At 39.2% G+C, this 15201-nt stretch overlaps 1 protein-coding gene across 3 annotated transcripts in view; it reads right to left on the bottom strand.

The window, feature by feature from the left end:
* The window catches only part of THOC2 (THO complex subunit 2), a 45464-nt gene extending 33778 nt beyond the window's left edge, over nucleotides 1–11686 (bottom strand). For all 3 annotated transcript variants that reach the window (XR_011338364.1, XR_011338365.1, XM_069867566.1), the window contains exons 1-5: nucleotides 11524–11686; nucleotides 5119–5177; nucleotides 3640–3731; nucleotides 2385–2436; nucleotides 607–677 (exon numbers count right to left, since the gene is read on the bottom strand). Coding sequence is in view for 1 of the 3 variants with exons in the window: in XM_069867566.1 (XP_069723667.1) it covers nucleotides 607–677; nucleotides 2385–2436; nucleotides 3640–3731; nucleotides 5119–5177; nucleotides 11524–11585 (336 nt within the window). In the remaining 2 variants the exon portion in view is untranslated. The remainder of the gene's footprint in view (nucleotides 1–606; nucleotides 678–2384; nucleotides 2437–3639; nucleotides 3732–5118; nucleotides 5178–11523) is intronic.
* Nucleotides 11687–15201: the final 3515 nt, after the last annotated feature.

Below are 15201 nucleotides of genomic sequence, written 5' to 3'. Positions count from 1 at the left end.
TAAATACATTCTGCTTCAAACATAGAAGTGAACAAAACTAAGAAACTATTCAACTGAAAATAGAACTTTACAGTAGGAGATTTTACAGACAAGAGCACCTTGAAGAAACAAGCCCTAGAACCCTAACTGCTGGTTACAAATTGCATACCATCTAGATATATCATTACCAAGAACTATGTATTTACATAAAGCTTATACCCATTCTCTCATATTCTGGGAGAAAAGCCTTGTTTTCATAGGCTGAATTTTCCTACAAATCAAGCTTATTCCGTGTGGTTAGGAATGTCACTTCTAAACAAAGAGGAGGTTACATAAGGGAGAAATCCAACTCAAAACATACTTCACAAGCAAAATTTCTGTTGAACTGACAGTGAAAAATGTCAGTTGCTTCAAAACTCTTTAAAGAACTCAAGGGACAATTCTACTTTACCATAACACTTCTAAGATGCATTTTTAAATTATTTGGAAACATTAAAAGACTCTAATGGTCTTTTCCTACAAAAAAAAAAAAGCAAACAAAACCACACAAGCTGCATAACTCTTGGATTTTTTTCTTGTCAGAGTTTGGCATACACTTTACCAAATGTGTTTCTAACTGCAACTTACCAGACAGGCTAATACCAGTTGGGTAAAGTGATCTCTCTTACTTTTCTCTTCTAAACAACTTGTTTCAATATCTAGTGTAAAAGAAGATAGAAAAAAAGGAATAAAGAAATCACTACTTGTGGAATATATAGGAATTTTTTCTTTATAACTATTTTGATAAATGCTAGTGATATAAATAAGCTGCTTTGCATTGTGTTAACATGTTAGCTTCTTGCTGTTTTCCACCTTCTTATCCACCTTCAGGTCCACATAATATTTTGACGACAATTCCAACACATCCACAAATTTCATGAAGAGGTAAAACAGAAGCCAGAAAAATTTCTCTTGTCCTTCTCTCTGCTGAAATAAGGTTTATGGCAACCATTAACAATCAATAATAAGCACAAAATAAGAGAAACATGAATCACCAAAAAGAACTGCATGTTTCTAGCCTTAATGTTATGTGCTAGTCTCTAGTCTCTTTCCTTGTGTCTTCAGAGTAGCTCCCCATTTACTGACTGGTCTGCAGTCTTTTACTAGCTAGGATTCTGTATATTCTTTCTTTTTTGCATTGTCAAATTCTGAATGGAATTCTGTGGAAAGGCAGGTCACAAAACAATGGCCAAGGAAGCCCACCTGGCTGAAATAGTTACATGCAGCACATTATTACAGGAAGTGAGGGGTTGGGACTCATCCCAGAGTTTGCAAGAGTTCCTCAGCCATACTATTTCACTGATACTAGTGGAGGCATGGCATTTGGCTACACACTAATTTGAAGGGAAGGAGACATAGAAAAAAAAAATTAGAAAAGGCAGACATACACTAGTTTCAGTTATTCAAGTAGTTCAGGAAGCAACTCAGAAGTTTTCTAACTGAGCTTAAAAACCAAAAGGGTTATCAATGCGATAGTGCATTACAGAAATTAATTATTACAAAAAGACACAACAAGTACACAGAATGAACCATTATTCATAAAACAAAGACAAAATACATTTAGCTATTACATGTAACTGGGGCTGCATATGCAAACTCCATTAGGTGCCTCTGCAGAGGCAGCCACAGCACAGCCACACACCTTCAGTGCAAAGAACAAAGCAGGATCTATGATGAGCAGATTGCAAAAAACTTGCTCAAATTTTTTGAAAAAACATTGATACATAGAACAAGTCAGAAATGGCAAGCAGTTAAGCAGTTAAAATTGATATGGAATCATGTACCCAGGATTAAAATGCTAAAAACAAAAAAAAACCCCACAGAAACAGCTTTGGATCAACATTACAACATAAAAATCCAGAAGTTATTGCCAGAATACACATCTTTAAAGCCTGCTCACCATGTCATTTGCCTTTAGATTTCTGGACAATTTGTACAAGCTCTATTTCACTAACAGCAACTGCACAGATAAAAATATTTACAGGACATATTCTGAGAACCGAGGATCTACCTACCAGTACCTACCAACTTTTATTTAAAATACTTATAAGAATGATAACACTAAGTCATTGATTCCATTAGCTAACATCCAACATGCTTAGAAGCTATCTCCTTTAACTATTCTTGGTAGATCAATTTCCACTGCCTTTAATCGACAAACTTCTGGAAACAATAACAGAACAAAGCAGAAGGTAAAGACATTAACAACTAAGACACAGACACACAGAATAATCAACATGTATGTTTCTAAAGAGAAGTCATGGTTTACAGATTTAATGACATCTCCTTAAGAAGTCAACAAGCAAATGCACAAATGTACTTCTCCAAACTTTCTGCAATACTGAAAGGAAGGGAACCTAGCTTACCTAATATGCAGAATACATCAGCTAGGATGGACGGCATGTCTTCCCGAAATTCCTAAAAAGGAAAGAGATCACACTTAGTAAACACAAAAAATCAAATATTTACACTTAAAAAATTCTTATTCCATTACATAAAACAATACTCCACCATAAAGGTAAGTTCAGATTAATAACACACTATTATTACTAATTATATTGGTAATAATTAATAATTCGGATTCATCAATAATGAAGAGGTTCAATTATTGACTAATACCTAACCAAAGCACTGTACTAATTATTGATATGTAACGAAATAACATAACATTTCAATGTAATTTAAAGGAGCACCTAGTGCCAGGGACAAACCCCTCTTGTTATTGCCTCCATTTCTCTAGCACAACACAACTCCTTGATTGAGAGGCAGCACTAGCCTGCACAGTAAATTACACTTCCTCAGGCACTGCACAAATCATAATTTTCTACTGCAACAAAAGATCAAACATTATTACATGCTATCCCAACAGCAAGGTGCGCTCCGGCCTTGGCTTCTCACAAACCAAATGCGGAAGCCAATACCTAAAAAGGTTATCCAAACACATTACTGCAAAATGTACTTTTTCTTTATGTTCCATACACATCCACACAGCAATTTCAGAACTCGCAAAGAAGAACTACTCATCTTCAGAAGATGTTTTAAAAATGTATTTTCTTCATATTTGTATTTTTGTAGGAACATCAACCTTAGAAGTTTATAGAAAAATACTGTCTTCCCTACTTCCTCGATTTATTTGAAGCACTTTAAGGAAACCCTTTTTCAAACACATAATAAGCCTAACGCATTATTCTTAAAGCAGTCACGAGACCTGGATATCTCAACAGTAAAATGGCAGGCACATTGTTGCACTGTAAGAAAGATGCAAATTATAAAAGCCAGTAGGTGGCATTACACACACACTGCATCAGAAAATAAAATTCATCTTTAGCATTTACTAAAAATTTCAGTCTCCAAATGCCTTTAAAAAATTATTTACTTTTTAATTTATGGTAACATGAATACATCTATTCCTTACCACAAAAATTAGGGGAAAAACATGAAATCCAGAGAGATTACATTTATTTCAAGTGCATAGAAACAGAGAAAATTGACTTGATCAGAACAACTTTTTCAGACATGAAAAAAGCCTGTTGAGTATCACCTGGCTTGACTTTCATTTGGTTTCTATGAAGAAAACCCAAAAATTTAGTAAGTATGCAATTATTGCAAAAATATACTTACTATGACATCACCAAGAACATTAGAAGCTTGATCATGCTTCAAGTTTCCTCTGACAACGTGGTATGCAAGCTCATACAAAGCCTGTTGGATATCTGTTGAAAGAAAGCAGATAATTAAGGAACATTAAAACGCAGATTTATTTATTTTTTAAATGGACAGATTAACTTTACCCATCAGAGTGCTTTTGGCAAGGAACACTAATTGCTAAAAACCTGAATATAGCAGGACTGGTTCAGACATAAACATTAGTAAAATGTAACTCTACTACTTTGAAAGCCAGTTCAAGAGGACAGTTTCATGAAGTAATTTAAGATGAACACAAACCTGCCATAAGCATAACTTCACACACCTCTGCAAGTGGCTCCACATCGTGGACAATCTGTTACACAGGTACAGCAACAGATCTGACCTGTGCCCGTAAGCTCTGGTAAACTGGGCTTCAACAAAAAGTCTTTCTGGAACTAAATGGCAGAAATGCAAGTGCCAGTGGATCCAGAACTGGATGCAAGTGCCAGAACTGGATCCAGGTCACATGGACTCAAACAAATTCTCAGCAGTCAGCATCTCTGTACCACACTCCAGATGGCCCAAATTTCCAGGGTTTTTTTCCATCACCAGAAAGACTTCAACTATTTCTACCATCTGTTAATTCCTCCAATACAGCCACTTGTATCTATCTAGCTATTCACGCTGGATCTTTGAGATCCCAACAGCAAAAGACAAAAAAAGTAAACAGCATATAGAAATTGTCAACCTCTGTCTACAGCAGAAAACATCTGGTGATCTTTCTTCAAAAACTTCAGGAACAGGGATTTTGCTTTGTTGAACAATAAATTCTTGTTACTTAAATATTACTTATAATTTACATTGAGATGCTTTTGTTTCTCTTTTCTGCTATTACAATTGCCCACCATGACTATTTCAACAAGAACTCAAAACACAGTTGAGGTCTTAGTAACACAGAAGCTTTTCTTCCAACACATTCTGCAAAGCAAAAGAAGTGTAATTTTTCTTTAAATACCAAAGATTTCTTAAAGTGAGGATTCAAAACTTGGAGAGTGGTGTCTTTCACTAACAAAGAAGAAAATTTCTAACTCGGGTACCATTGTAGAAATCCCTTTCTGCAGTAAGCACTCACTGTAAGCATGCATTCCTGTCTGAATATTTAACTTTTAGAATAGAATCCAATTCTACGCTAGCTATGCAAAACGGAAAGCCATTTTCTATAGCACAGACCAAACACAGGGCTTCCCCATCACCACTTACTACTGCTCAAGAGATCTCTCACCTAGACCCCTGAATAAAAACCCAGCTGGGGACATTTGTATCGCCTCACTATTTGTAGTGTTCGGCTTTAGCATGCAGTACTGGTCACTATATAGGAGTGTTCCAAGTAGACAGAGGCAGAGGTACCACCATCAACTGTTTCCCAGGCCTGCTTTATTTAATTAAAAACAATCAAAAAAACACATAACTTACCTCTGAAAACCACATTATCATGGCTTTTGTTTTCACTGAGAGTGCGACATAGTTGCACACTGAAACCAAACAAACAAAGAAAAAAACCCATTAAAATAGATATTAGCATACACACACAAGTGTTTGGGAGCTTTTGTTGTTGTTCTGGCTAAAGTAACTGTAAATTTGGGCAGTTTAAATGGCTGACTATTTTTTACATTTCATAAAAAGTAATTTACAGAAGTTAGACAGCAAAGAAATAAAAGAATCCCAATAGATCTCATACATGCATATACCACACATTAAGAATATATTCTTACTATTACACGTGCTTACACACAGAAAAGTGAGAACATGAGGTAATTTTGGTACATGAAAGCAAGTGCTAGCATTAACCTAATTTTGTTAACCAGTAAGGAAATGTTTCTCATAGAAACACTACGATTGTTTTCAAACTCTGGCCTGTAAAATATTTTTAACACTAAACCTTATGGTAAGACAGATATTCACCTGTTCTAGCTACTAAGAGAATCCACTATAGGATGCAAAGATCTGTCATGTTATTTGTCATTAGTCACACCTGAGGTTCCCTTGACCAAATGAGCTGAACATAAAAAGTACTGTACTGTTCCATGAAATAACCTTTGTGTGTTATAAAATAAAAGATTAAAGAGCAGGCTTCTCCACTACACGACAGCTTAGAAACAGACATGCTCCCAAGCTACACTCATTCTCTCCCCCCTATACCACTACTGCCACCTCAGCATGAGGCTTCAAAAGCAGATTCACATTTAAAAGCGACAGTATTTTAAAAAAGGTAGTGATTTACCTACAATACAATCAATATCAGTGAATATCTTAAGAACTTTCAACCAAAAGTTTCACGTATTTTTCATCAGAAAATCTTACATGTGCAGAGGCTGAAGATGTACCAGAGCAACATTTATTCCTACCTAAGATGGCAAGAGTACAAGTTCCTGTGGGAGCAATCTTCAAGTATCTTTTCACGTAAGGCAGGTACATACAATTATTACAGTGCCTTACCGTGAAACAGAAACAGTAAAAAAGGACTCTGTAGCAATCCATTGCTCATTCTATTTGCATCCTATGCAGATTATCACCTCTCTAGCAGGACTAAACAGCTGTTCAAGCAATCAAAGGACTATAATTAGCAAATAGAAGGTATATGCACACTTTAAAGACAATTGGAAAACAGGCAGTTTCACATACAACGTAATCAGCAGAAACACGTAAACTCAGCAAAAAAACAATGGTATGGCTAAGATGTTCTAAATGCTGTTGGAAAGAATGCAATATATTTGGAAATGACCAGAACAGAGGCAGCAAAATAGGGGAACATGTAATTAGGGGTTTTTTTCATGAATAGTTAAGTACAAGTTTTTTCAACAAGCAGATTTTCCCACCCCCCACAACTGCCCAGAGAGTGTATCAGTTTGTTCTAAGTCGTATTTCCTTAAATTTTAATTACTTCTCCATATAAAAATTTACCCTATAAGCACTCATTTGTAAGCTCAGTACATAAATAACAGCAAAGTAAAACAAGCGATTCTCAAAATTATCTACTGAGCTGCACACTTTGACCCCTATGGCATAAGGGGGTATCATCAGCCAGGTTACATGAGTAACAACCCTGGCTGCTCGGACCGAAGAGTTCACATATGTATATTGTCTACAGAGTTTTAGCCTCTTCCAATTCCCTTTCCAACAAAACCAAAACAGTACTACCAACTTCACATACCCTTAAGAGAGAAACCTGGTTAATCAATGTAGCAACACTAGTTAAGATCAGTCTGTAAAGCAACTCACTTTATACCCGCAATTAACCCCCCCAAATTATTACATTGGAAAAAAAAGTAAAAAGTTCTTTTTGTGAAAGTCTACATGGAAAATTTCTGGTAGAAGAAAAGAATATTTGTACTCTTAAGATCTAAATTAATAATGGTACTTATATCCTTTTGTACAGGTACCCTGTCTCTAAAGGAGGATGACCTTTTCCGAAGGTGCAGGTAGTACAGCTAAGCTAATTTATTGTCTTGTTGCTGCAGAAATGAGCACATTCACTGATACTACTTGCCTTCTTGGCCACACAGTTCTAGCCCTCATGTCAGTTAAATCAGTTAAACTGACAAACCTGGTCAAAAAACAAGTCTCCAACGACTCTCAAGTTGAAGCAGCTTACCAGGAGGTCAGAGCAGAGAGAGTCCTGGTGAATGTAGGCACCAGAAGCAGCTCTCCCTTCCAGAACTAATAAGCTGGAGGTTAGGTCATCTAGTCCTATCTGAGTGCATCATAAATTAAAATTAATTAAAAAGAAAAAAAAAAGCCACAGTGCTTTCTCATTTAAACAATGCCCGCACCAACAAATATTTAACAGATCCACTTTTCAGTTCAATAGATCTAAACTGTCTCTTGTCTGTTAGAAGTTCCTTCGAAACTTTTATTGCTCTCATTTTGTTCATTGCCGCAAGCCTAGGATGGACAACTTCCCTGCTGTACTAAGACCTATATCCCTTCATCTGAGGATAAAACTGTGTAATACAAGTAAAATTCAATTTAAAAATAGGAGAGCCTAGAAAACAATCACCATTATCACAGAATCACTTTTGAATACTCCAAAATTAAATTTGTTTTGGACTGAAATGGGATAGATTTGCTTAAGCATCAAATTCTGAAGCAGTGTTAAGCACTCATTGAACAAGTTTTTAAGGCAGAGTCAAAAGCCAACTGAACCTAAGCCTCCTATTCATACACAACTCCCTATATCCTCAGGTACAGCAGTAATTATCACAAAGTGCATGTGCCTGCAAATATTTAAGCATATGAATATTTTAATTGACATGGGTAGTTCTTCAGTTGAGATAAAGTACAACAAATCACATTTTGCAGCCAGGATGGCAAACCTACAACTAAACTGTTTTCCTGACTCTCAGCCCTTCAACTTAACACTGTGACATTCTTAATGCAAGTAAAGCAACAAACATATTGGGAGTGCTTGAAAGACTGAGTCTCAAAATTTCATGTTCACAGAACCTTAAGCTTCTCTGCTTTTTCTTGAAGCTGAACACAGTGCATAGACTGCCAGCCAAGTCCGTTACTAAAGCCCTACTACCTCACTGAAGGATTCTCAAGGTGTTTAATCTACCACAAAAAGAGGTAAGGTATCAGTCTAACCCTAAGTGTTTGCCATTGTATGTGTATTGTAGATGCCCGTGCGGGCTACGGTCATAGACCAGCACCTTACTGCGGAAGACACCTTACAAAACCGTACAATCTCACTACAATGGACAGTGTGTGTACACACTAACAGGCCTGTGAGCAGTCCAGATTGATCAGCATAAGCAGTCCCACACAGATTCCAACTCAGCCTCTACACAATATCTGGCAGTAGTAAAACAAATGCACATCAGTAATAAATTGTAGGCAGAGAAGGGTCTAAATAAAACAGAAAATGACAGGTAAGATAACCACATCCTGACCAATTTATATATAGTTTTGGCAGCTAGGAATACTTTCAACTACCATGAGGTATGTGTACTTCTATTGGCTATTATTGCACATCAGTAGCTGGATTAATTAAATCATAGCACGTAGAGTTTTGAACAAGGTCTCCAAATAATCTCCAATACCTAAAGGGCCACTGCTACCTAAGTCCTACAATGCTGCCTTACTAATTAACATTGTAACACTTCAGCAGGTAAGGATTTTATATGTATCTTGATTTTTGGCCATTACTGTTACATCATGACAAACTGATCACACATCATCTTGGCCTGATACAGTCAGATCACCTAAGCCATTTCACACTCCAGTGAATATTTTTTTTCTTTCCTTAAGACCTAATCTTTTCTTTCTCCTAATTGAGGGGCTTTTTTCCTGTAATCCTCACTTTTCAACAAAGTTGGTATTTGTCTCCCTGTGAATAAGTCCACCACTTTGTTTAAAACCAAAACAAACCCCTCCATACAAGAGTGAATGTTCTGACTTCATGCATGGGTTTTATCAGACCAGGCTTCCAAAGAGGGGAAAAACAAGCAAACAAAACCCAAAACACTTAAAATCTTGCAAATCTTGTATTTACTAGAACTGCCAGTTCTGACCTTTCACAGTATCCCTTCCCACACCCCACTTCTACTTCTTAATTGATATAATGCATTGTCTTAACACTGAAGAATAAACCCACAAGGCTGGAACTGTAGCCTAGACTTAGGCCTAGACCTAATTTATATCTCTTTCCCACATATCTAATATTTGTTTAGATACATAATTTAATAAATCTAGGCAGTATCATTACATTTATTTTTGATGTTATTTAAAGTAACAGAAGAATATTTCATGTGCTTCATTCTGGGGAAAAAGCATCATAATTTTATTTTCCTCCTGTAAAACAGAAGACAGGAAGTTTTGGAGAAAGAAATACAAAAGTTACACACTTGAAGATTTCCCCCAAAAAAGTTAGTTTTCTAAAAAGTTGTCTAGATAGTGGCTACAGATACATTCCGTTGCTTCCAGAAAGTGAGTGCATACATATTCCACGTGTTTATAAAGCTATCGCTGCAAAAACTGACAACTGTTATCCAGAGACAATTATGTTTCTTTTAAAGTGTATGGCCTCTTTTGCAAACTGCTCTATAAATCATGCCTGGAATTGTACTGCAGCAATATTCCAAATTAAGTGTTAATGCCAGAAACACAGGAATTTAGCCTATTATTTTGTTCTATTGGTCCCACAGCAGTTTAATGTTCTCTTCCCATTGTGGTTAGGAAGTACAGCTCTAGGGGAAGCATCATCAACAGTTTTATCATGGTCAAAAGTGAAGTAACTTGCCTCTTACGCAGCTAAAAGTTCTGAGAATTCAATGCAAATCAAGGCAGCTGCCATTATATGATCAGCTAAAACATTTCGGATCCTGTGCAAACTCCACAGTCCGTGATCATAATGGAGCGTGTTACAAAAACCATGATCATATGTGACTAGTTCCAGCAAAAATGCCTGAACAACCATTACAGAAAAGCTAGCAAGTGCATCTATAGATATATGTTATATATAAAAGTCAAACTTGTTTTATTATAGTGATTTGAGTATTTTTGAAAGGTACTAGTATACACTTATTCACCATATACTTTGTTTTTCATACAGAAGTTTCTAAACTCTGAAGTCCAATAAAAAGATCTCTGTGCTTATTGCATCAACATTGCCATGTTGGATGCAAATTCAGCTATTGCCAGAAAATCTCAAGCAGAAGATCAAAAAAAGCAAAGCAAATCCCAGCACTGTTCGAGGGCTCCTGAACAACTTTTATTATTGTTGGAAATACAAGTACATAAGGGATTTTTCTTTGGCCTTGTATCATTCACACGAAAACACGTTGAACTTGCATACTAACTTGATAACAGCTCCAAAAACAATTCAAAGCCAAAAATGGCATTGCTATAAAGAGGGGCCCCTTCACCACAAAAACAGAGGGTCCAGGGAGAACGGTGTTTTGTACAGTGAGCCTCTACGCTCTCTGTTCTATACTCCACCACCTTTTTCTTCATGCACAGGGAGGATTATTACTTCAACTGCACGACCTTTTAAAACAGATGAACATAAAAAAAGAAAAACTAACAAAAGAGAGTATCAAAAAGTATTTCTCAAACTGGTCCCCCAAACACCCATATTTGAAACTGTATAGGTTTTTAGTCAAGAGAAACACCAGAAGCGCATGGAAGAATTAAAATAAGGGCGTTTAAACACGTACAGTTATCACACAGGGCAGCCTCATCCAAGCTAACACAGTAACACGAAATCGATAACTGGTGAACAGGCCGCACTCCTGAAACGCTGCCCGCAGCACAGGGAACCTGCCACGTTAGGATTGCTTGAAAGGGCCACACAGGAGGCCCTGGCCGGGAGAACTCCCAGCACACCTGGAACGATCCGGGAGGCCGGACCCAGGCCCCTCGGCACACAAAGGTTACTTTGTAGGGCGAGCAGGAACGATAAAGCGATCCCGCCTCGCCTCAACCAAGGGATACAGCGCTGGGCAGAGGTGGGAAGGGGGCCGAGACGCGAGGTAACGGCAGAAAACGCGCCGGGAGGGTTCGGTTGGATACTGGGAAACGGTTCTTCCCCCCGAGGGCGGCGGGGCCGCGGAACCGCTCCCCGGGGAAACGGCCGCGGCGCCGAGCCGGACCGAACCCCATCGGCACCCGGACAGTGCCCTCCGAGGCGGGGGTCGACGGTCCCCGCGGGTCCCTCCCGGCTCGGGCCGCTCCGCCCGGGGAGGCGAGGGGGCAGCGCGGCCGCCTCGGGCCCCGCGGTCCCGGTGGGAGGGAGAGAGGGGAGCCCGGCGCGGAGAGCCCCGCGGCGAGGCCGCGGCCCGCCACCACCCGCCCGCCCCGCAAGCCGCGCCCCACACTCACAACTCGCTCTTGCCCCCCTTCTCCCAGTTCTTTATCCACTCGGCAGGGAGCAGCGCCGCCATCTTCCCCGGGTGGCGCCGAGAGCCCGGATGGTGCCGAGCCAGGGCCCGGGTCAGAGGGAAACGCAACGGCCGCGGGGGACGACGGGACAGCGCGCGCCGCCGGGCCCGCCTCCTTTCGCGAGGCCCCGTCTCCCTCCGCGCGCGGAACCGTTACTTAGTCCACCCGTCTCCTTCCGCGCGGGACCGTCTCCTCCCACCGCCAGCCCCTTCGGGTCCCGCCTCCGCCAACCGCCCGGCCCCGTCTCCCTCCGCGCTGCCCGGCCCCGCCTCCTCCCGTGCTCCGCCTCCTGCCACAGCGCAGCGGCTCTTTTCGCCACACGCCTCGTGTTCCTCCGCGCCCGCCCTGCCGGGCCCTTTTGGAAGCGAGGGGCTGAAGGCGTCGGGGCACGGCGGGTACCTGCAGCTGATTTGTATGTTTAGTTGTCATGCAATATAAACCTGTCTTGTATCAAAAGATCACATACAATCTCCAGACGTGGATGAATAACTTGAAAGAATAAACCGTCTCTTAGAGTTTATCGTTGCACTAGCCCTTGTTATCTGGTTTAATTAGATATAATCACATTCATTCCCATTCTTTCTGACTGCAGCCTTGTTAAAATTCCTTATGTAAGCGTAAATATCCAGGCACAGGTGAGCTAGAAGTTATTATTCAAGCTAATCCCATGTTTTAGTTCTGAAAGCACAAAAACTATACATAATATTCTAATATGTAATAGGTTAGTAACTTATAATAAATAATCCTTAAGTTGCAAGAATTTATTGATGTGCTTAATTGTCTTGTTGGATGGAGTTGTCTTGGGTCACAGAGAAGCTGCAGAGTCTCCAGATGTGATTGGATAACCTAAAAAATAAACATTCCCTGGGGAATGCAGCTACACACGCTGCTTGTGCAAGCTGGGATGCCTTAAAATCATAGATTCATAGAATCACTAGGTTGGAGAAGACCCCCAGGATCACGGAGTCCAACCATTCCTATCAATACTGACTGCTCCTGCAAGTGCTCTGATCCCTCAACCATCGCTGGGAGCAGTTGCACTAAAAATATTGTCTTCCTTTTCTCTTGGCCAGAACTACAACCTTCTTTTTAAAGATCCTGTATGTTTGGGCGGGGTGGAGGGAGGTTGTTTATTTTTTTTTTTTTAAATGTTGACTTCATACTATGCCAACACCGTGAAATGCTGATTTTAACTGTTTCAGTCCATGGACTTCTGCAGCAGGTGCCTGTGGTCTGGGTCTGTGACAGCAGCACAGTGCCATGTAGTCCTAATAACCAAGTAGTATTCTATAACATTCACATTTTAGTTAGCAAACACGATAATTATTGACATGAGAGCAGATTTTCAAAGATGTTAGAGATGCAGTTGAGATGACTGGGACCATAAAAAGATAATCAGAAACCATAAAAGTAGGACAGATGCCTGGCTTGTGTGGCTACCCGGGTTCAGTACGTTTATCTCCCAGGCACTTGACTGCAACTTCAACTATATTTGGATATCTGAATCTTAGAATATACACAATTAAGGTATCATTAAAGTGCAATATAGCTTTCAAAGGATGAGAGTTTTAAGTGGTTTCATGGTTTCTGAATCTCCACAAAGTGAATGTCACCAAAAGGAATTTTAGAAAACCTGTAGGTGTTGCAGATGCAGCATTCGACAGTGACTCAGTAAAAGAGTATTTTGTTTTTGCAAGGGCTGGGTTATTAATTAAACAGCTTATTGAATACTTAAATAAATATGAAATAATTAGGCCTGGGATTACAGTGAAGTCAATTAATGTCAAACAATTTTACCAAGTCATCATTACTACATTTTCCATGTCATCTATACATTTCATTTCTATTAACTAAATATTACAGTGAAATCGTGGTGACTAGTGCAACTTTTCCAGTAAATGAAATGCATTAGCTGGAGGTGGTGATATGCTGCAATTCTTTTGTGCGGTAGATACTTTTTAAGTTATTTACAATCCATTTAGAGCCTGTTCTTGTGAATATTTATGTTGAGTAATTTTACCTGCAAAGACTTGCACAGACGTGACTAAAGTTTTTCTCTTATACGAAGATTTGCAAAGTCATGTCCTAATATATTACATTTTTTTCATATGTAAATATATTGATTTGTAGCTCAGAATTATTTACACTTTTCAACACATTGTAATTTTTAGTTCCAAAATATTGTTCTCAAGTTTTTAATAAAAACAATTAAGAATACTAAATAAGCATAGGTAGTGAAACAGTTTTCTTGTAAGTCCACATGACATACTGTCTTTTCTCAGAAATTATCATCAAACAAAAGACTATATAGTTCCAACTTCATATTTAGAATTAGAGAAAAAAAGGAAGGAAAAAGCATATAAGAAATTATGACTGCAAATTAAGTATACTTGAGTTTTAGAGATGTATTTGTTCTAGACATAGTTTGCTTGCCATTTTTTCATTAATATTACTGACAGTTAAGATTGATACAAGAGGGAAAAAATGGATTTGCATCTTTTTAAAGGACCTAAATAAAGTTATGTAGCACCTGCCTAAAATGTGTTTTAGGAATTCTCTTGCAGATAGTTTAGCCATTACACATTTGCAAATATAATTAATGTCAATCAATACCCCCAGGTCCTTCTTCTCCAGGCAGCTTTCCAGCCAGACTTCTCCTAGTCTGTAGCTGCTCAGGGTTGTTGTGCCCCAAGTGCAGGACCCGTCACTTGGCCTTGTTAAACCTCCTGCCATTGGACTCTGCCCAGCGGTCCAGCCTGTTCAGATCCCTTTGGAGCCTCCCTGCCCTCCAGCAGATCGACACTTCCACCCAGCTTAGTGTCGTCTGCAAACTTGCTAAGGGTGCACTCGATGCCTTCATCCAGGTCATTGATAAAGACATTGAACAGGGCTGGACCCAGCACTGAGCCCTGGGGAACCCCACTTGTCACTGGCCTCCAGCTGGATTTCACACCATCTCCCACCACTCTCGGGGCCCGGCCACCCAACCAGATTTCCACCCAGAGGAATGTTTGCCCGTCCAGGCCAGAGGCTGATAGTTTCCTGTCAGAAGGAAAGATGATGATGACTACAAAGGCGCGATATGTTACACTGAGGTCTTAGGTCACCTACTGTGCTTTCTGCCTGAATAGAGAAGCAATCTGAATGTTTTGTCCCAACTGCATTAAAGAAGATGCCTGTGTTCAGCACTATGGTAACAGCTGGATACCAGTAGTAAGCTATTTAGCTTAATGACAAATACAAGGTTTTCAAGGGTATAGTACATTATCCAGAAAACAGTTAGAAGAAAATTAGTGTTCATTTCATCTTATAAAAATATATTTATTCTTGGCTTTCTAAATGAATACTACAGACACCAATAAGGAGAGGGGGAAGTGAACAAAAGCAGAAGAAATAAACCGTCTAACAGCTCATTTCCTCTGTATTAACCCACTCCATGAATTCAGGTGACAAGGCATAACTTTCTTATCTGCTCTGAGGAGTAAACAACTGAATGCTTTACTTTTCTTTCACAGACATTTAAGAATGACTGTTTGGAATAAAATGTCCGTTATTTTTTGGCTTTTATATCATGTCCGTGTAAGAATTGATTACTCTGTGTTCCTTTTTTTTTTTTTT

Source organism: Phaenicophaeus curvirostris, chromosome 13, assembly GCF_032191515.1.
Source record: "Phaenicophaeus curvirostris isolate KB17595 chromosome 13, BPBGC_Pcur_1.0, whole genome shotgun sequence".
Taxonomy (NCBI): domain Eukaryota; kingdom Metazoa; phylum Chordata; class Aves; order Cuculiformes; family Cuculidae; genus Phaenicophaeus; species Phaenicophaeus curvirostris.
This window is presented reverse-complemented; position numbering and strand designations above follow the sequence as displayed.